Source organism: Gouania willdenowi, chromosome 7 (assembly GCF_900634775.1).
Source record: "Gouania willdenowi chromosome 7, fGouWil2.1, whole genome shotgun sequence".
NCBI classification, from domain to species: domain Eukaryota; kingdom Metazoa; phylum Chordata; class Actinopteri; order Blenniiformes; family Gobiesocidae; genus Gouania; species Gouania willdenowi.
The window spans coordinates 18,761,599-18,785,297 of NC_041050.1; the positions used below are offsets into that span (position 1 = coordinate 18,761,599).

Below are 23,699 nucleotides of genomic sequence, written 5' to 3' on the forward strand. Positions count from 1 at the left end.
AATGCATCCAATCAACCTTTTGTGTCCCGTACAAACTGGTACTTGCTGATGAAGCTCACATTCGACCATCGGAAGTGCCAAGAGAAAACCCACATAGGCTTTATTTTAGTTGGTGCACAATTTATTTTGGAATAAAGCCCAAGCTTAAACAAATATTCTATTTAAATATAATTTGCACCAGTCAATCATATTGCATGACACCCATAAACCTTCCAATGCATTTCCTATTACGCTGTGTCCAAACAGTGAGTGCACATTTATTTTCATCAGGGAAAAGAAGACAAGGAGGAAATGGTAAAACAGCTGTCAATCAACTATTAAAGAGCTACGTAGTATTAAAAAATAAATAAAGATGAAGCCAAAATAAACCCAAAATGAAAGAATAGGACAACACACACAAAATAAAAACACACCAAAGGTTGTTTGATATTATAATAACAAAGGACAAGGACTTCATTTCTCCTCCCACATAAGACTCAGATTTCACATTTATTACATCATGTGAAACTTCAGATCCTTTCTGAAGGCAACTTTAAAGTCTGAAAACTATCAGAACTTGAAATCAAATAATTAAATCTATTCACAGGAGATTTCTGAAGTTGTTATCAATGAAAGCCTTCTTAATACACTCACCATCAAACTCAGCAGGCCCAACACCGACGATGATGATAGACAGAGGCAGTGCTGCTGCCTGTTCAGGACACAAAAGCATCAGAAATATTAGCATCATGTCAAGTTACTTAAATATAGAAACAAACGCTGAGATAAAGTCACTCACACTGCCCCTTGGCTATCGGAACTGAGTACATTTAGATACAAACTTAGAATAATAGCTGTTCATGTTGCTCCGCCTGCCCCGTCTGGGCACTTTAGCTTTTTTCCCTGGAGCGCACCGTCGCCAGAGATATTGCTAGCGCACCCCCCTCCCATGCGTTAGATGGACCCTGTGAGGCGCGCGCCGCATGCCGGTGTGGCAGTCTGCTTGGGCCCTTGGGGGGGTGGTGTGTGGGTGGACTTTAGCAATAACTAAGGTGCATCGCGCTGGTGATGTCAAAAAAAAGGTGACCTGGGGCGCTCTGGGGGGCTCGGTCAGTGCGCCTGGGGGCTGGCGGTGCGGCGTGCAGTGTCCCCTCGTTGCCCAGGGCGGCCGGGGTGTGGTCGTTGTCCTTGGGCGGGCTGTTCCCGGTGCTGCTTCTATTCCGGGTCCTTCTGGCCTGGGGTCCATTCCCTGCTGGCTTTGGGTCCGCTGGCGGGTGCCCGCTGGCTGCCCGTTCGGCCTTGGGGGGGGGGGCTCTCTGGGCCCTCCCCTCGGGGGATTGGGTGCAGGGGTGATGGAGTGGATGTTGGTGGGGGTCTTGGGGTTGGTGGTTGGGGTCGGTGGTGCACTGGGTCCTCGGCTCCTTGGTGCTTTCTCGGGTGTGTATGTGGGGGGCAGTGGCTGCCTCTCGGCTTGGTGTCTTAGTGGCGTCTGGAGGGCTGCTCGGCCGTGGGAGGGTTGCCTGGGCTCCCTGGCCCCCACTCTTTCTGCTGGCCTGGCTGCATCTTTGGGTCCAGGGCAGCGCTTGGGTTTTGCAGTGGCGGTTCTTGCACATACATCCGTCTACAATGCACTGGCATGCCTTGGACTGTGGGATAAAACTTGTAGTGGGCTTAACTTTAGACACGTTGATCCCAAATACCTGTTTCAGGTATTACCACTCACTCCTTCCCTCTATCCACAGCCACCACCATTATAGTTAAGCCTCACGCCTACAACTTCACATCTCACTCTCACTTTACAATAATCAACTCTTCCCCACCCTTCCATTTTCCTACCTTGAATCTCTCCTCCCTGCTCCCCCCCCCCCCCCCCCCCCCCACCCCCTCACCCAGGTGTAACACTGCCCTCATCTTTTATATTCTCCCTTTAATAAAATATTTCTTACCCTTCCATGGGGAGGGCTGTGATGGTCACAATTATGCAATAAAATGAATTAATTTATTCAATTGCAATTACAAAACATGCATTGCTGTCTAAAAAAGATTGCACTTCTTGTAGTGTTGACCTTTGACAGCATGTGCAGACAAAATTAAAAACAGAAAAAAGAAACCTAGACTTAAACATTGTTGAGTGTGGACACTTAAGTTGAATGCATTTCTTGTTAATTTATTTGTAAAGTTTGGCAAATAGTTTGTTTAATAGGAAATTCAAGTAATGTTTATTGAGTTTGATACTTGCTTATTTTAAAGATTTATTAAGCTTATTTCAGGGTGCCATGTTAACGGTGCAGTTAAAACTAGATTGGGTTAATGTGAAATACAAATAAGTTAAGATAAAATGGTTAAAAAAGTCCGTTGAATAAATAAATTGTTTAAAAATTATCTACAAATCGCTAAAAAAAAAAAGGCTGTGGTTGAAAATTGTTTAAAAAAACCTGAGTTACAGTCGTTTAAGTTGCTTTTGACAATCTGATATTGCTAAAAACTTGTGGTTAAAAAGAAAGATGATTATAAAAAAAAAAAATTTCTTTAGGACTTGACAAATAAATACTATATACATCATACTGCTAAAATGTGTTTGTTAAAATGCAAGTAAATATCAATTTAATATAATTGATTAAGATTGGAAGTGGAAAACCTTATTTTGAAAAAAATGGCACTGATTTAAAGGGGTAGTATTATGAAAAATCACTTTATAATAGATTTGTTCCTCTTCTAGTGTGTGTGTATGCTTCGTCGGCATAATGGTTTACATTTAGGGCCTGTTGTTACTTTCACATCGAATGAATGTTTATCACTTTATGTTGAAATGAACTTGTATCAAATGTGATTTAAGGAATATCTCAGCTCTATGCATTTTGCATTTGCCTTTTCAGCCATGAAATTAAGTTGTTATATTTACTTTGCTGAATTTTTGTCATTAAAATGATGAAGAAAAAGCGGTAAAGTGATGCAAAAAAAAAAAAAAGAGATAGCTGTTCCAAAAGCATTTTCTGTCAGTAATCACAAATGTATGGAATAACATGACACATACATTTAGCCAGATGTAATAAAAAAAAAAGAAGAGAATAAAATCAATCCATTTTTTGACCCACTTGCTTGGTTTTTTTTTTTTTTTCATGGTTGCAGGGGTCTGCTGGTGCCTATCTAGAGCTCTAATTAGGCAGGGGTACACCCTGGACAGGGCACCAGTCCATCATAAGGCATTCACTCCTACGGGTAATGTAGAGATCCCGATCAACTATAACTGTCATGTTTTTGGATTGTAGAAGGAAGCTGGAGTACTCGGAGAAAACACATGCTAGTACGGGGAGAACATGCAAATTCCACACAGAAAGGACCCAAGTGTCCACCCCATGGCTTGAACTCAGGACCTTCCTGCTGTGAGGCGGGCGTGCTAACCACTACTGTGTGTTTACTTACATTGACCACGGCTTCTTTAGTTTGAACCATGTCTGATATCACTCCATCCGTTATCATCAACAGGACAAAGTACTGAGAGCCATCTGTAATCTCTGCTGCACAACTGCAGAATGAGAACACACACCACATACACACAGAAGAGAGCAAATGTGAGAGAAAGAAATTAAAACAAACTACTAACTAAACTATACTTATCGCGATTTGTTGTGACAATAAGAATCGATATTTCTCCCCGGAATCAATTTCATTCATTTATTTATTCATGTATTTATTGTTTAATCTTCATCCAATGTCTTTGGTTGTGTATAGATTAACACTACATGGTTGTACTGCACTCATATGTTGTTTCTACGAGAAAAATAACAAAATTACAATATGAAATCACAATACTTAATAAATTTGAATTGCATAATAAAGAGAATTGGCCCCCAATTATTGCGCTAAAATAAATTTGGGTCAAAAGTGCATTGTCCCAGCCCTACACATAGGCACAGCCAGTGGTTTTGAGCTGCTAGCAACTGTAGAATTCAAACATGTACAATTATAGGAGAAACATTGAGATTATGCATGTTATCTTATTACAAATAAAGCAATGATTAGGTAATGCATTGTTTCCAGAGTCAGAGGAGGTTAAACGGATTGATCAAGGTGTTAAGTGTGTTGGTGGGTGAGATATGTCTGCTTTTGTATTTTAAGACGTTGATGATAATGATTGAATTCAACTGGGACTAAAGTGTGACCAGGGTAAACACTGTACATCCGAAGATCCTCAAAGTGAACATAGGAATGAAGAAGGAATCAAGCAACATTTTTTAAGAAAATACCATTCCCATCAAATGTATTATTAATCTCATTTATTGTGAGTGATGATACATCATCAATCACGTCCCAGGGGCTGGCGGTGCAGCTCACAGCAAACTCAATTAATCATTATGTATTGTTTTCATTTTTCATGTGTTGTTTTTTTGTTGTTGTTGCAAAGTTTGAATTTTTTATGTCTGTCTATAACTGTACAATTTCTTATTTCTTCTTTTTACAAGTCCAACATAAGCTACTACTGCAAATACGCATTATTAATAAAAGTATGGATTATAAATAGACTGACTTGCAAATAAAACTCAAGTTTTCTAAAGACTGAATAAAAGAAAGTGGTCAAATTTGAAAGGATAATAGTGTAAGATTTAAAACTACCTTTACAAAAAACAAAAACACCTTTGCTCCAGAAGAAGACTGAGATAAATGAAAGTAATTAAATTACTAAATTCAAAAAGAGGGAAGAGTGAATGAATAGTTTCTTTGTGAAGAAGTATGATGACAACACACGATGCTCACATTAAACGCATACAGTAGCTGAAGGTATTCCTGTGTTACAGGTCACACACTCAATCAGGTTAAATCACTTTGTTAGAATTCTGCAGTGGTCTTTGATTGCCCATGGAGTCTTACTAGCCAGAAAGATAGTAGAATAATAGGAGAAGAGAAAAACCTTTAATCAGCGTGAATAATTGGACAGACAGTATATGTTGCTCTGAACAGAGAAGAACAAGATAGACATTATTCACCATTAAAATCTGTGATCTATAAGATATTGAAAAATGTTACATTAGGGCCTCTTTGTATGAAGCTGCTTCACTGCTAATGCTTATTTTGAAATAGGAACTTATGATAGCCTTCTGTGGATCGTCCTGTACATTAATACTTAAAGGCACACAGTGAACTTTTTGACCCAAAGAGTTGACCCATATGAGTTCCTTTAAATGATTCCTCAGGCCAATATACAGCGCTTGACAGTATCAATGCTCCGAGCGGGGCTTCCCTCTTGAAATACCAACTATGTAAGTTTGGAGGAGACGGACCGTCTTTCAACAGGTCACGTGACCTGGAGAATGCCTGGAGAATGTCTCACTTTAGTGCAGTCACGTGACCTGGAGAATGCCTGGAGAACGTTTCACTTTAGGGCAGTCACGTGACTGCAGGCTCGGATATACTGTATATAGTTCCCACGTGACGTCACAACATATGGGTATTTCCTGACTCGCTATTGCTGTGGACAGCTGAAACGATTTAGCCTCTGTTCACAGCCAAAAGAGCAAAAAATGGTAGTTCTGTGTTGGGTTAATGGTGCTCTAATAGCCGTGATAGTTCAGTTAAATGTGAATTCTTTATTAAAGGAAGTCAGCAACTCAGATCCATAACTTTGGGATAAGAATTGGCTCTCAGGGCTAGGGTGCGAAGCGGGGCTATAGTCTATGGGCTGGAGGAGCAGCCGCCACCGCCGCACTCTTCTCCCCACCGCCAGAGAGCCGGTGCTCAGCCCGTCTCGTCGCCAACCGGGGGACGAAGACTGCGGCGAGGCCAGGGAGTGGGGGGGAGCGCCACCGACGTGTCGATGAGGGCCGAGCGGCAGAGTGAGTAATCAAAACTCCAATTTGTTTAAAGGAGCATAGGGCAGGATTTGTGAAAAAATTTACATTAATTTTACCTCTTTTAAAAGGATCCTTCACTGTTTTTACAATTATTTGAAATGTCATCATTAGAAGATTTATGCCAAACAAAAACATATTAACTTTTAAAAATGGGACTACTTTACCGTTTTAGAGCTTGTATTCCGCCATCTTGAAATCACATGATTGAAGACGTCACACAGCCCCATTGCCTTTAAACATCCCATTGTTTTCTATTGGAGTGAATCATTCAGTCTGCTTTTTAGATTATTTTGAAACTTTTTCGGTCAAAATGACAATTTGTGCTGCTTTTGGTTGATCTAAATAATCAGGAAAAGTTAAAGATGTTGATTCGGTCTACCAAAAGAGGACAAAAACAAGAAGACAATTATATCACTGATTTTTGCCTACAGTCCCCAAAATGTAAACATCAAAATAACTTCTATCTTCAATCGTGCAGTGGTTAATTCGATAGCTTGTGCTCTACTGCTAAACTTCTCGCTAATGCAGGAGGATATTTGTCAAATTGCAACGTACCCTCTGACAAACGGTAATGAGACGTGATTGTAACTACGTGTATCTAGTCTGCAGCTAGGACCAAATGACGGTATGACCCTTGGCTCAAGGCTCATAAAACCACTCAGGAGAAATGAGAATACATTAAGTGAATATAAAAGTATTATGCGAAAAAAACCAAATATGAAAAACACTGAATATTTTTGTTAATTTGTTTTAGTATGTTTATTGGTCATGAATTACTTTGAATGTATTTACTGAATTATTTGGAATTATTTGTTTGTTTAACTGAGATAATGCAGAAATTGAAATCTGACTGTAGAAGAACTGAGCGTAAATGGAGATCAACAAAACTCCAAATTCATCTAGAACTATACAAAATAAATCTGCGAAAATTCAATGATGGCTTGTTCAAAGCAAGACAGCAATACTTTTCTGAAATTATTGCCAAAAATGTCAACAACTCTCGCACGTTGTTTTCTGTAATTGAAAAACTCACACCCTCCCAGATCAGATAGCCCCTGAATTACTGTCAGCTGGAAAATGCAATGAATTTGCTGTATATTTCAATGAAAAAATACAATCAATAAGGTCAAACATCAGAACAAACCAGCAAAATAACAAAAAGCTTGAACAGCTTCAACCACTGAGGGATGAATCAACTGCAATTTTAGAGTTTATTACAGTGAACCCAAAAACAATAGAGGAAACTGTTCAGCAGCTGAATCCATCAATGTGTTGCCTTGACACAATACCCTCAAACTCGTCACTAAGGTGTGTCAGATAATTAACTGCTCATTCCAATCAGGCACCGTACCAAAATCCCTGAAAGTAGCTGCTGTGAAACCTCTGTTAAAAAAGAGAACACTGGATGCCTCTATACTGGCTAACTATAGACCACCAGCAACCTTCCATTCATGGCCAAGATCATTGAGAAGATGGTCTTCAACCAACTGAGTCAATTCTTAACATTCAACAAAATATTTGATAAATTTCAGTCAGGTTTTCGTTCTCATCACAGCACTGAAACTGCTCTGATCAAAGTGATCAATGACATAAGGTTGAACACTGATTCCAGAAAAGTATCTGTTCTCATTCTATTGGATCTAAGTGCTGCATTTGACAATGTAGATCAAACAATTTTGTTGCACAGATTGCAAACATGGGTTGGACTAAATGGAAAAGGAATGCAATGGTTTAAGTCCGACTTGGAGGAGCAAAGTTTTTTTGTAAGCATTGGAAACTTTGAATCTGACAGATTACCAGTGTCCTGTGGGGTTCCTCAGGGCTCTGTTCTTGGACCCCTTCTGTTTAGCCTCTATATGCTTCCTTTAGGACACATTTTACAGAACTGTAAGGTTGATTATCAAAGCTACACAGATGACACACAATTATATCCTCACTGAACCCAGATGGCTATGGTCCCATTGAGGTGTTGTGTGACTGCTTAGAAAAAGTAAACTGCTGGATGAGTGAAAACTTCCTTCAACTAAACCATGACAAGACGGAGGTGATTGTCTTTGGTAACAAGGAAAAGAGGACTGCTGTCAGCAAGTATCTTGAGTCTCGATCTTTAAAAGCTAAAGACCAAGTCAAAAACCTTGGTGTTCTGATTGACTCAGATCTTACATTCAGCAATCAGATCAAGTCTATCACAAAAACAGCCTCCTACCACCTAAAGAACATCTCCAGAGTGAAAGGTTTAATGACTCAGAAAGATCAGGAAAAACTGGTCCATGCTTTTATCTCCAGCAAACTGGACGATTGTAATGGTCTTCTGACAGGAATCCCCCAAAAGAGCATCAAACAGCTACAGCTGGTTCAGAACGCTGCAGCTCGGGTCTTAACCAGAACAAAGAGGTCAGAGCACATTACTCCAGTTTTAAAGTCTTTACACTGGCTCCCAGTCAGCCTCAGAATAGACTTTAAAGTTCTGCTGCTGGTGTATAAATTTGTGAATGGGTTTGGTCCAGAATACATCAGTGACATGTTAGTCAGGTATGAACCCAGCAGGTCTCTCAGATCTATGGACACAGGTCAGATAGTGGAGCCCAGAGTTCACAGTACACATGGTGATGCTGCGTTTAGTTGTTATGCTGCAAAGAAGTGGAAGAAACTGCCAGCAGAGCTGAAGTCAGCATCTAATGTGAACATTTTTAAATCAAAGTTAAAGGCACTTTTTTCTCTACTGCGTATTATTGAGAGAGAGACTTTTGGTCATGTTGTTGATGCAATGTGTTTGTTGATGATTTTAATTGATTTTACTGTTGATTTTAATTGATTTTACTGTTGATTTTAATTGATTTTACTGTTGATTTTAATTGATTTTACTGATGATTTTAAATGTTCTTATTGATTTTAAACAATTGAATGTTTTATCAATTAAAGCACATTGAGTTGCCTTGTGTATGAAATGCGCTATACAAATAAATTTGCCTTGCCTTGCCTTGTATTTGAATTACTTGGAATTATTTGATACTGTTATTATGTATTTACATTTAAAAAGTAACATCTAAAAAGCCCTTAATATGAGTTGATAATGATAGTTTAATATCAAGGTTAAATCAGTATATGTTGAGGGATATTTAGGGACATTACTTGCACATTACACTTAGCTTCAGATAAAGCAAGTCACGTAACTCCGCGGCACACCCGTTCCATACACATTGATCAATGACGCAGGTTAGGGAGGTGGGAGCGTCCGGCGGAAGAGGAGGGACGAAGCAGATAAAACCAGAGGAGGCTAAGACGACGGTCTCTTTTGACTTCCGGAACCAACCAGGGAAGGAATGCAACTGAGCCAGCACTGAAATACTGTAGTCTTGTCCTCACTTATAAACCATGTCTGTAATAAATAGCGTCAACTCTACTCCTTGACTGCAGTTTCATCATAAATATAAAGTTATGTATGTGTTTTCTCCTCATACATGAAAGAACCGGGTGAGTCTTACAGCTCTGGTAGACTGTGTTACCTCCGGGACCGGACCGGAGCACATGTAAGATAATAACTCAACAACGTGAACTCTTCAAGGCTGAGAGAGGAGCCGCAGGCCGAGTGGATACAAAATGCAGCGCAAGTTGAACTTTGCATGGCCTGGAGGATAGTGAATGAGGAACACCTGTGGACACGATGTGCACAAGGATAGAAGATGCTGAGTTGCAGAAGAAGAGCTGAGCCAGCACCAGGTTGGGGGTCTATTCCAACCAATGAGAAGAAGACAAATGGCCAAAGGGGGGCTACAGAAGGACTATAAATAAGTCAAGATTTTGGGACCCCGAAGTCTCTCTCTCATTCGAGGGGAGAGACCCAGTGTTTGTTATTATTTACATTACAATAAAACACTGTTGCTTGGACATCCATGATTTATGTGTTGGTCTTGACCAGATGGTGATTTTGAAGCAGTATATGTAGGGTGTTCTAAGGGTTGATTTCATTGTCTCGGAGATGTCTAAATCAAGCCAAGGCCTTCAATCTGCACCAGAACAATTTTATCCATGTCACTAATGACGAGTTCAGTACATCTGAATGTACAGTATGTACGTACCATTTTTATTTCTACTACCCAAATGTTCCTGTTTATACTCAATGCATAAACATGTATTGTATATTGAATTTGCTTTTTATTGTGATAATTATAGATACTGTATGTTGTACCTGTTTTAGAAATGTCAAACGTGTTTTTAAAAAGTTAAAACATCTTAATCACTCCTTCCCCTGTTTTTTTCCTCAATGCTTTATACAAACAAAAGAATAAACAAGATTGCCTTTATACTCCAGTTGTACAAAGTAAAAACAGTATACAATCCCAGGGGTGCAACTTTGCATGAAATCATAATAAACTTAATCATAAAATAAATGTGTCATCAATGAAGAACTTATACATGATCCATCTACTGTTCTGTTTTTTTTCAGTGATAAATAGATTTGATGTATTCTTACTTGTGTCTTACAAATAAAAAGTTTGAAGGTTTTACCGATATATTGAAATTGACAAGAGTTATGATTAAGATGAAAATGTGAAAATATTTAATCTGCAAGGATGAATGAGAGACAAAACCTAAACAGCACATAAACATATCACAGGGAACTATCTAAATTAATATTCAAATTATTAGAGGAGCAGATGTCTTTTCAAAAAGCCAAAGAGTGTGTCCATGTCCAAAAAACATGAAAAATATAAAATAGTCGAGTCATTGATTATTCAACTATAAGACTCTGAAAAAGTGGAGAGCCCATAACTCCAACCTTCAAGCTGAATGTCAATTCCTTTAACCTTCAGCATCAAATGTAAAAGTTTGCACTCACAGCTGATATTGACAATAAAAACTTACATTCTGTGAATCAGTGTGAAGTCAACAATGGCTGTGACGTCTTTTTTTTGTAATGAAATATATATTTTTGCCATCTGTAAATCAAAAGGAAAGGTAAATACACAGAGCTTAGTTTCTGCTGCAACTTTAATCCTGAATGATTCTACTCTTAGTAAGGATCAGGTGCCCTTAGGCTAAAAGACAAACAAAACTAAAGATTTGGTCAAAACAAGACTATTCGCATACAGAGGATTAAATGGCACATCGGCCCCAGAATGCAGATTACAGATCAGCATTAGCTCTAAAACTCAAGGATAATGAGGAGATTTCCACATCCCCAGGGTAGGAGCTGATGAACGAATAAACAAACAAACTAAAGTGCAGAGAATCAAGCCTGCATACCTAGGGAATACTCAGAAAAAGACAATTATTTGGTGGAAATGAAGACAATGTCGAAGATTTTACTAATGTTTAATACACAGTGCATGCTAATTAGTTCAAATAGCAATGATACATTATTGGGAGATACTGTAGATTGCAATGGCAAATAAGTCAATCCAGTTGACAGGTCACACTAACAAGTTGCTCATTATTATCAGCATAGACAAGAATATATTTTCTTCCTTTTTTTTGTTTTAGAATAATGAATACACATTTGAATGTGTAACATTTTGGTTGCATCACTTTGTGTAGCATCTGTGTGCTGTCCTTCATTAAAGTGAGGGGAAAACAGTTTAAAATGAAACTTTGCTGAGCCACAACGATAAAAAAAAAAAAAAAAAAAAAAAAAAAAAAAAAAAAAAAATGCAGCTCTTTACATATACATATTGAATACATAAACACTTTGGCTCTGTGAGGAAGTCAAAATTACAGAAAACATGAAACCTGAGGCTTTTTTTTATAATAATTGGTATCAGGCGTTTTTTCCAACAATAGCTGATAAAATATATTTATTTTTAAACGTGCTCTTTGCCTCTCGTGTAGTGTTTCTCTCTGCCTGAAGTCACCACACATTGACGACAGCATGTGACAGCCAATCAACGCTGAAGCTATTTTCATTACTGTATCATATGCAGGTCAGTTTTTATTTTGATTTTATAAACATTCAGGGAGCCATTTTATGTTTCCCGATTGCAGTAAAAGTGAAAAGTTTTTTTTTACCTAAAATAGGTTTCAGATTTTTATGCTTCGGCTCATTTGAGATAATACCGGGTCACCTTGTTCTAATCAAAAGTTCAATTTCAGGCTATAGCCTGTCAACACGTCAGTGTCCTTCAGACAGACACTGACACTGAACTCCAAATTGCATTGGATGAAGGGCAAGCACTTTGCATAACAGCTCAGTCACCATTAGAGTGAAGTGTAAAGTGATTCAATGCTACACAACTAGTGGGAATCACTAGAAAGTGTAGAATCAATTCAATAAACTGTGATTAAACCAGTTTACTTGTTATTTAAGTACCGTATTTTTCGGACTATAGGGCGCACCGGATTATAAGGCGCGCTGTCAATGAATGGGTCTGACTGGGTCTATTTTCATACATAAGGCGCACCGGTTTGTTATTATTATTATTATTATTATTATTATTATTATTATTATTATTATTATTATTATTATTATTATTATTAAGCGAAACAAAATAGTCATATAAGTCAAACTTTATTCAACTCATTAACAATAACTCTCAACATTGTTCAGGTTTAACATATAAAATACAGAACATTACACTCACTTTTTCAGTTCAGTATGTTGAAGTACAGTACTGGTACATATCACTCCACAAGGCGCCTGTCTACGGTAGCCCTAAAGCGCCAAAAATCCATCAAGCAGTGCAGCTTCATAGTTTACCAAAGTTGTACTAAAACATTTTGACATATTCATTTCATACATAAGGCGCACCTGATTATAAGGCGCACTGTCGATTTTTGAGAAAATTAAAAGATTTTAAGTGCGCCTTATAGTCCGAAAAATACGGTAATAACCCTTTTAGTTTCTCAAATGTGTTGCTATCAAATATTGAAATACACAATCATTCCTGGCAAGAATGTGACCAAATGTTTCCTTTGTTATTATGGGTCAAAGTTCCTCTATTAAAGCAACAGCTTTTGTTGTACTTTTTTAAAACAAAATGATAATAAAAATATATATATATATATATATTTAATTTTTTTAATATACATTAATTCTAGTTTAAAAATGTGGCTTAATGGTTGTGGAGAATTGGGAATGGAAATCTAGGCTGGAAATAGAATTGAGCAGCCATTGTTTTGTGGCTCCTCAAAACACCATATGGGCATTTTAGAGACAATCTACAATTGAGTAGAATTTAGAGTTCATAGCCTGTGGGAGAAACCTGAAGAGGAAAACTAAAGCACAGAATAAACATGCAAACTAAACACACAAAAGTCCCAGGTCCACTGCAGGAGTTGAACTCATGGCCTTCTAGCTTTGAGGCAGTAGTGTGTAAATACGTCCTGTTCACGTATTAGATTTTTAGTTCTAAAAATATGTCTTTTAAACCATTTAAGTATTACATAAAAAGAGGATTGAGGTTAAAAACACGATTACAGCTAATAATCTTTATTTCACACCCACCATGATCTCCCCTATTTCAGACACCGTGTGTTTATACCAGTAATTTTTCCCACCCGTCAACACAAAATGGCATCAATTGGAAAAAAGCAATAATGATGCATAACTGTACGTGAAGCTTTGTAAGAAGTCAACACTATACATGTTAATCCCAGACAATTTTTGCCTGTACTTTAATTGAAAATTCTTATTTTCTGTATAAAACCTTCACTAAAATGTTGAGTATTTCCAAACTGATAACTAAATATCTAAACACACTAGGATTACTAGTAATGACTCGATATACTGTAGCTCAGAAGAGGATTGACATTTTAATGTAGAGACAAAAGCACAGTGTTACAGTCAGATGTCTAAAGGAAAACAGCAACCTGTTAAATGATGAGCTGATGAGAATCTAACACATACTGGAGCTGACAATGTCTATAAGTAATTATAATAATATATTTTAAAAAAAAAAGATAATTATCATTTAAATCAAACATAAAATAAAATGCCATTTCATTTTTGACATCAATTTCAATTATTATTAAAATAAAACAACACATTCGGATCAGGGTTCAGGACCCCTGAACTAGACTATGACTTATTTTATTTAAATACATGTTTACAAAAACTGTGTTATAAAATTTTCATATTTTTGTCGACTAATACAAACTAGTGCCGTCAAACAATTCCATTTTTAATCGCGATAATCGCACGGTTTTTCTAAGTTAATTTTTTTTCAAGTTGTTTTTTTTGTGCTGAAATTCTGTGTACAGTATTTTGTCATGGCAATATGAATGGAACGCAAAAGCAACTCTGTCCCAGCAAATGTAATGTGCCAAATTCCAACTACAGTTCAAAGTGCTTCTTTGAAAAAAAAAAGAAGAAAATTGCGATAATTGTGCGTTAAATTTATTATCAGCATTTAGAAGATAATGTGTTGATAAAATAATAACGTGTTAACTTTGACTTAAGAAGTTAACACACTGATCACATCAAATCTGTCTGTGTGTACTTACAACATTGTCACCAACCAGGGTATTTATCAGGTTGATTAATGGTAATTGAATCTTAAAACTGCATAAACTCATATGGTGTATAGTTTAATCGACTATTTCTGTAACATATGTCATCGACAAACCTCCTAATGGTATTTACTTGACTAAAACTAGACTACAATTGAAATAGTCCTGATGACAAAATTTTGACTAAAACTACAATAAAAACTATGACTAAAACTAAATCAAAATCCAATCAAGAGAACAACAGTTATGTAAAGTACCTCTAATGCCACAAAAATAGTGGGTGTAACCTTAGATATGCTGCATTTCCCTCTACACAAACTTTAATTAATTAATTCCTAAATCTGTCATCTTTAATCTTCCAAAGAAGCTTCTTACAGGATCTTTGGATTACTGATGCTAAGACAAAATATACACCCATGGTTTTGGTGATGAACAACTTATATAGTACATCCAATAAATAAGATAAAGTGACACTTTTCCAACTTACTTCGCCACCTTGTTAATGACAGGCGCAAAGTTTGTGGGTCCATAAAGCTGCACCGTCCTCAGGCTCTGGAAATACGCCTCCAGCACTCCTTCTATTCCCAGACAGTTTGGATTTTCAGCATCTCCGCCCTGCAACAAGCAACGCAGGAACTGGATGTTACAAGAAAAAAACTGAGGGCCACAGCTACAGTCTTTAATCAAACATATCAAGGTTCTCTGAGTTGTTACAATACAATTTACTATTATGTTCTATGCAGGTTGTGGCTCCACGAGCTTCACACATCATACACTATCATGGAATCCACTATATATTCAGCCCTGCTTACAGTACTTCACAATTCCATTCATTTAAAAAGCTTTTGTCTATTAGAAACTCATTATTAGCATTATTTCTAGACAACAAAAACACTCTACATAACTATTGTTCAGTCATCTGAGGAAAAAGGCTTTGTTTTGATTAAATGTTTATTCCCTTCCACAAAGGACCTTGGGGTGAACTGATAGACTTGAAGTGGTTAATCAACACCATATCCTCCTGATGATGCCCATTGGAGGCTCAGGTATGAGGTACCCTCACTGTCTCTATCACCACCTGGTACTGAACCTGCTCTGCTGCGGGTAAGGTGATGAAAAACATCTTGAAGATGATATCAAGGACATGGTGGTGCAGTCCCATGGGCTTTTTGAACCCCTCCCCTCAGGCAGGAGTCTGCAGAGCATTAGGACAACAGCAGCTGGACTTCAGCACAGCTTCCACCCAGAGGCTGTCAGACTGATGAGCTGCAGGTCTCAGCTGCTTGTTTTTTAAATCCCTGTCCTACCTATTTCGATGCCTGCTTAGCTTTTGGTCACAACACCTGAACTCACAGCTATTCATAAAGGTATTTATCCTATTTGTTGTAGACACAAAAAATTGAAGATTGTCTATTCTTTATCAGTAATTCCTAACCAGAGGTTTGGTGAGCACATGGCAGTGGGGTAGGTAGGAACATTTGTTATTCCATTTCTAGTAATAAGACGTGTTTCTTCAATTCTAAAAAGCTCTTTTTGAATAATGTACACGAGCACTGGATCATTTCTTTATCAGGCCAACATCCATTTATTTAAGACTTACAAGACACAGAATGGATTACAATGACAATTAATTTAAGGAGTTTTTACGAAACCAAACTGCTAAAGCACCTACAAATGTGGGGAATACAAACATAACCATCTATGCAGGGGTTGCCATCACTAGTTCTGTTTTCAGGCCCTTCAAATCAATGTCTTTATACAAACGGGTACATGGTTACAGCTACACACACAAACAAGCAGAAAGCACAAGTAAACACTTGGCATGACTTCAGATTAGTACCCAGCAGTTTTTGACTGGTTGCCCTTATCTCTTGGGGGGGCAAGAGGAGGAAGTGAAGGGGATTCTTGGAGAGACCCGCTGGCAAGCAGATGAGTCAACTTTTACATTTGTGCAGCAGCTACATCACCTGCTCTGTGCCACACCCTGTCAAAGTTCTATTGTGCCTGCATTGCCTTATTATTAGGAATGTGTGTTTGTATGTGTGTCAGTCTGTTTGCTTCTCACCAGTGGAAACGCGTGGGAGATTTTGCCATCAGGGGGCAGTTTAGCTCCAAAGCCGTAGGCAGGAAAGAGCTTGTCACTGTCATAGTCCTGGATAATCTCTCCAACTGCCCTCAGGGCCATGGCGTAAGAATTCATCTGGTAAGGACTCATGTAGTGAAGGGACGTGGGCTGGGATGGGTTACCTGGAAAAAAAATTCAATCAGGAAGATGGTAATAGGTTTTCTGTTGTATGATTCATTGAAATTGAATTTAAGAAAAAAAAAAAAAGAAAAAGGATCCAACTATGCTACTATTTTTCATAACATTAAAATGACTGCTTTTTCACTCTTGGCATTAGGTCTGCCCTCTTTCCTCCACTCTGTATGGAGTGCCTCCTTTTCAAAGGGATGACAGGAGGGAAGGAAGGGAAGAAGAGATTTGATTAACCACGACAGCCTCCATGCTCCCAACACACAGCCCGTTAATGTATTCGCCTCCTAATCCCTTCAAGCTTCCAACCGTAACGCAGGTGCACCATGTGTCTCTGGCCATAAAAACACCATCCAGCATGTGCATCTCACCTGTTTGACAAGCCCGTTCCACCATGTGACAATAAGACCTTAAATGTAACACATACAATTTTGGAGCAGCATGGCAGTTACATTTGCTGCATTCATTAAAATTGAGGGTTCAGACCTACGTAATGATACGTACCCACATTTATTACAAGTGGGTACAAAGCATTTTACTGCATTACAGAACATAAGAGTAAAAATGATTCCAGAAACAGTGGTGTACCAGTGTAGTGACAAAGCATCCTAATGCTTGGACACAATAAAGATGAGAGTGAAAGGAGGGATAGAGACACAGTGAGTGTCTGCTTTTAAGTGTGACAGAGCTTTTTATTTGAAGCAAACAGCCAACTCGCCCAGTATAGCTAATGGGGATCAAAATAAAACAAACATACAAAAGCTGAGAAAACCCATGGGACCAAAGGCCTAGCCCAACCCCGACACCCACCACCTCCCCCCACAGGCTATGTGGGGGGGAATTCATAATGCTTTGAATTTATACTGCATATTTGAGATTTCTAAACAGCAATTTTTTAAGCTTTGAGTTTCTTCTGGCTGTGAATATAGTGCATAAACTCAGCTAATTATGATCAAATATTATGTAAATATGTATTCATGTATATATAGTGTTATGAAGGGCAGGGTTGCATACAAATTGTAAACAGAAAGATTAAGTTAAATGTATTTGCAATACAGCATCAAAGTCAAAGATTACATTAAATCATTACACAGGCCCTTAACTACCATGGGATTACTGAAACGGAAGAAAATATACTAGTTTGAATTTTTAAACAGCCCCCATTCAAAATAGAAGTTGGTTGTTTGCATAAAAGTTTTATGGATATTAATATGTCAAACATTGAAATGTGATTGCTCTTAATACCATCCAAGTTTAAGAAAATTCAAAGCAATACATCCTGTATACAATACATATTAACACATGTTTTTTTAACCAAATTAATGTTGGCCCTAACTTTGTCAAAAAAGCAGGTGAGCAAGCTGTTTATACTAATCTTTAAAATTAATTTACATTAGGGGTAAAAAAAACAAATTCATGGGACTACAAAAACATATATTGTATATACACATACATGTGATGGTGTACTGTATAAATATTGTCAATAATGCAGTTATTGATGCCAAATTACCAATAAGTCCAGTGATGTCAATTGATTTGAATAGGTCGCCAGTGGCGTCCGGGGTACGAATTCAGTCTTACGTGAATTACGTGACAGTGAAAGATTTTGGACTTCCATTGTTGCAACTCTCTCTCTATACAGTACGTCACTGGCTATAACTAACCAAATCTGTATAACTATCAAAACAAAAATCTATTAGACTTAGATTAGGTTTAGTGGAAAGCAGGACATGTTTTTTCGATTCTGTTCTTTACTCAGATATATTGAACTTGACACCCCTTTTATTATTTACTTATTGAACGTTAACTCAGCATAGTTGCTGGCTAATATCTCCTCCGCCTCCCTGCTGGAACACACCTGAATCTAATGCATGTACCGTCATGCAGCTGTACTGAAAGCTCCTCCAATTAATGTTTTACAAGCAGGAAAGAGGTTCTCCAGGATTAGGAATGAAGAATCTGGTATAAACTGAGTGAAATCTTATGTCTTTGCTATTCTATTGTCTTACATTGCGCTAAACAGTATTTGTAGGGGACACCAGACATATTATTGAAGACTTGCTAATGAAGTAGGATCAAATAATGATTTCTTTTATTGAGTGTGACATTACTGCGGTGGAATTGGCTCAAACACAACACACATTTACTCCATGACCATGTGGTAGCGGTGTGATCGATACATACTGATCTACTGGTCGAATGCTTGGAGCCTAATTGGCCCCCTCAGTTAAGAAGTTTGGCAGTATTTACGCTATTAAAATTACTTCTGACTTCTGAGCGTTCAATTGATTGATGCATCCTCAATGTTTATGTGTTTTTAGCAATGATGTTTAAGTGTTTCCGACCACGGTCCAAAAGCACGTTTTTCATGTCAATTAGAGAATCAATACTTAATTATAGCTGTTGTGCAGCAATGGTTGGGGCCAGCATATGCGGAGTTTGCGGGGGGCAGAGGGGGCATTGCCCCTCCAAGTGATGAAAAGTTTTTTTTAAGTTTTCCCAAATTCATTTGAAAAAATTAAATTTTTAATATAATGTACATAATTTACACATATGTTAAGTGCCAAAAACACAGTGACTAGGAAATGATAAAAATGGCAATATAAAATAAAAAAGGTTTACAAAATAAAACCAAGTAAAAAAGTTTTAAAGGACCAGCAGTTGATGACATTTGACCCTCCTGCTTCCCGTAGCAGCTCAGAGCTTTGTTTGTTTACATAATGGGGGATACCGCGGGTGATCTGTAGACCCATATGTCTGTTGTTTGCAATGATACACCGAGAAAACAAGTGGCTGGAACAGAGAACGAGCAAACCCTGCGCTCAGTGCGCACTTGTCTGAATATAAAGCGGTGGATTGAGCGGTTGTTGTGATAATCTACTCGCCCTCCTCCCCCGCAACAAAATCGGCATCCACGGGACCACATAGAAAATAAGCAAAGGTGGAGATACGTTGTTAGAGACTTCAAATGCCATAATCTACATTGTTGGCCTTTTAAATGCTTTTTATCCATATGGATCCTTTAATTCTCTCCTACCTGTTGTTTAACGTAGTGATTTACAACTGACAGCAAGTCTCTCCCTCCATGTTAAAGTGTATCTCCAATATTAAAGCACATCTTGTATAAATAATAACACTGCTTAATTTGAGCAACTTTACTCTATCATTATTTAAGTTACAGTGGGTGCTGAACATTTCAAGGTGCATTTTTTTATTTATTTTGGTAGGTCCATAATACAGCTGTTATGTCACATAAATAAAATAATAATAATAAACAGTTAGATTGATAGATTTGTTTTCATTCCTTATTCGTGAAGCGAAACTCGAGACGTTCTATATATTTAAAGTTTTTTTTTGTTTTGTTTTGTTTTTTTTGCTGCCCCCCGGTAAGAATCACAAACTCCACCTGTGGGGGCCAGGCAAATTTAGGCAATTCTGAGTAAATGGCAAATATTGAAATAGACCTGAATTATATAGTACTTTTATGACAAAGTAGTACCCAAGCGCTTTATGATATCAACTCATTCACACGTCAATGAGACAGAGTTTCCATGCAAAACACAAGTCGACCATTTTGAGCAACCGAGAGTTCAGTGTTTTGGCCAAGGACACTTCAGCACATAGCCAGGTATCGCCTTGAGACTGAACCCACAACCTCTTGGTGAGAAAATGACTCCTCTACCACCTGAGCCACGGGCGACTGTGGCTCAGGTGGTAGAGTTAAGGAAGAAGAAAAAAAAGGTGGCATGCTAATCAGAATCACAATCATAAGTTTTAATGTGCATTTTATTAAAGCTCATTTAAAAAAAAACAAAAAAGAGACAACGCTCTATGCTACAGAGTTAATTAGCAAAAAACAACTCTAAACTTCTTCTAGCTCATTATAGGAATTTTACAGCTGAAATAATTAGCCAATAAATAATAAGTCAAACTTAATAATACAAAACTATTGTATTTCATGAGGGAACATCCTTATGTCACTGAGTTAATTAGCACATGGAAATTTCACCTGTAGCTTCACTAATTGACTAAGCCAATCACCTGTGTGCAAGACAGCAGCTGTTAGCGTTTAGAGGCAGATTTCAAATGGCTGTCAAACATTCTGCTAAGACAAGAAGACATCGTCATCAACATCCCCCGCCAGATTGGTTCTCATTGTAACTCACAACCTTTCCCTAAATGTCCTAAATCTAAGAACTACTGTATATACATAAAACAAATATTATCACATCAGAATATAAAACTACTAACTATTATAAACGGTTTCTAAGAAAAGCTTTCCCCTCTGAAGAATCCACAAACATAGTACAGAAAAACGAGACAAGGGCAATAACTCAGAAAAAAAGTTATTGCTCACTTCTCATTTTCGAACTCCATCAAGGTATTGATGCCCTGAAGCCACACACCAAATTTGGTTATCCTATCTTTAACTCGGACGGACGAACGGACAGTGCTCAAACCTATATCCTCCTTCCACGGGGGATAAAAATACACATATTGCATCTAGATGCTGGTTATTTTTATTATTATTTTTTTTTAACAATGATTTAATGGCTCCTTAAGGTAAATCTTTACACTTAAAAATGGCATTTTTGCATTGACTCCAATTCTGATATTTTCCACACATAATCTACAATCATTCCAAGATGTTTGGATGAACATTGAGAATGTATTTAGCAAGAATTTGAAAATATGTGTTAACATCACCATTTACTGTAAAACATGTTGTGGCACTGTAGGCTCAATTTTTGATCAATTAAAAATCTGTGTGGGTTGTTTGAGTAGGATCTGTGCTCAAGCAAGTTTGATGTCAATTGATCAGGATAGACAGATTTAATATATTTGACAACTTTTCAAAGAAACAGTGATTTACTTTAAATTAAATAAACAAAAACATATTGAGTTTGTGTCTGTATTTTGGGGAAAGCTGCAAATCTTTGGCACATATGGCTGATTTGTCGTGAACATTCAAAATCTTGAACTTTAGAGGATGTCACCTTTAGGACAATTGCATAGGACTGGAACTTTGTGTGAAATTTGGTGATTCTTTGTGCATGGGAAGTAGGATTTCCTCTAAAGAGAGAAAGAAAGTTTCTCTTCTTCCTGTACACCTCAAACATGTTGTATTAGATATAGGTGCACTGCAGACAGATACCTTTTAGGCACTTTTTTCTTTTTCCTTTGCATGGGTACACACGTGTTTCTTTATTGTGTTACATGTCTGGAACGATGTGATAAAATAAAAAAAGAAATGATACCAATGGGTCCTTACCTGGTCTCAAATAATTGAATGTTTGTTTTGACTTTATTTCATTTTTATCTGCATTTCAACTCAATGATAGGCTACCGCCAGGTCTCTGGTTTACTCTGTCTGGAATTCATGACAATATCTCAAACCTTTATGAAAATCTTTTTTTTCTATTTAAAACAGATAACCCAAACCTAAAATTTTAACATCTTTGTTAAAAATGCATTTAATTTATTAATGCAAATAACAAACGTGATTTTGTGACACTTTGTATTCATCCACAGACATTAATCCAATGGGAAGCATTTACATCGGTACAAACCTACATCCCCTATTCTACAGCCAAGTGCTTGATCGTACCGGTACATGACGAAATGCCATTATATGGCTTTATTAAACACAAGCTTAAAGCTATCATGAAAAAACAACATAAAAAATTAGGCCGAGGAGTTAAAGTCATGTATTTAAAACACACTTGTGACTTACCATTGGATGCTGTGAAGTCTATAGCCACAGTGAAGTTCAGTTGTGTTCTGTAGCAAGAAAAGTGAGAATCAAAGAGAGAGACAACAAGGAGCTGTTTGAACTTTAGTGTAACAGTGCTGGTTAGTGACTAACTAGGGTAGTATTAGAATAGTGGGACGATACTCCCATCACTGGCTTGAAACAAGGAATTTAATTTAAATTAAACTACCTACACTTCAATAACTCATTTAGGCTCAATAAGAATTCTCTGTAACACACAGAGAGAGACATGGACACACACGCAAAGCATATATGCTGACATTCCTATTGACAGCTGGCTAATTTAGATTCCACTCACCCTCCTCGGATGAAATCCACAAACGTATACTCGGACTCCACTTTGAAGGACAGCAGAGTTACCTAGTGAAGACACACACACACACACACACATATATCAAGTGATAAACAGAGCATGGCAGTAGAAAATGGACACAGTCCAAGTACACAGAGAGGTAAAAAGACAAACAGGTGGCCAACCAGTAAAACAGATAAAAGGAGAGGTGATGGTATTTATGTTATATGATGGTAGATTTAATATGAAATATGAAAGTTATTTATGGAACATATACCCACTCACAGTGCCAGAGTTGACGTATTTCTTCTTTTTGCCTTTCTTCTTAGGGTTTAAAACCTGTCATGGATAAAAGAGAAGGAAATGATTGATGGAGAGGTTGCATGTAAAAAAAAAGTCTCCCTCATAGATATGAATAATTCATTAGATATTTGATGCCAGCCCACAAATTAAATATAATATTGCCTTTAACTGTGTACACTGACAGCTAATAAAAATCCATCCATCCGTGCATTGTCGCCACAAATCTGATTTGCAAACGTTATCCCGCAGTCAAAGCTGATTATCAGAGATCCTGTGATGTCTTTATTCATAAGTCTGGAAAAACATGATACTAACTCATTTAATAGGATCGAGGGATCCCTTTGCTTTGCTTGCTTTAATAAGCCTGTGCACTAATGGCCAATCTTGTGCATAGGTCTATTAGCTAATGAAGTAAATGTGTGGGCCTATTTCTCTCATAGAACAGAAATGAACTTTCTAGTAGATAAGGCTAATTTATAACTATCACATATTCCCAGCTCACCTTCAAAACTTTGCACAGATGTTGGAGTGGATGGTTTTCTGTTGCCTATTATCCAGAAATGATCAAAAGGATTTTTAATGCTGTGATTCAGAATGCAGTCAGAGTTGCAGTGACTAAACTTTTCAAATGTAAGCTAGGTAATGCTGAATTTGGAGAGAAATTAATTAAAATCTCTTTGGAGTTAACTGTGTTGTGATGGTGCTTTATCAATAGTCCATTGGTTTGGAACAAAAACTCAAGTTATGACAGTAGGCTCCACCTCAGCCAAACACTGGAAGATCTGCAAGCAAAGATTCATCTTA

At 37.5% G+C, this 23,699-nt stretch overlaps 1 protein-coding gene across 1 annotated transcript in view; it reads right to left on the minus strand.

The window, feature by feature from the left end:
- cpne9 (copine family member IX) overlaps positions 1 to 23,699 on the minus strand; it is a 142,492-nt gene that overhangs the window by 16,884 nt on the left and 101,909 nt on the right. Inside the window, exons 13-19 of the mRNA XM_028453402.1 lie at positions 22,878 to 22,931; positions 22,599 to 22,660; positions 22,262 to 22,308; positions 16,339 to 16,520; positions 14,761 to 14,888; positions 3,403 to 3,505; positions 634 to 691 (exon numbers count right to left, since the gene is read on the minus strand). Coding sequence (XP_028309203.1) covers positions 634 to 691; positions 3,403 to 3,505; positions 14,761 to 14,888; positions 16,339 to 16,520; positions 22,262 to 22,308; positions 22,599 to 22,660; positions 22,878 to 22,931 — 634 coding nt within the window. The remainder of the gene's footprint in view (positions 1 to 633; positions 692 to 3,402; positions 3,506 to 14,760; positions 14,889 to 16,338; positions 16,521 to 22,261; positions 22,309 to 22,598; positions 22,661 to 22,877; positions 22,932 to 23,699) is intronic.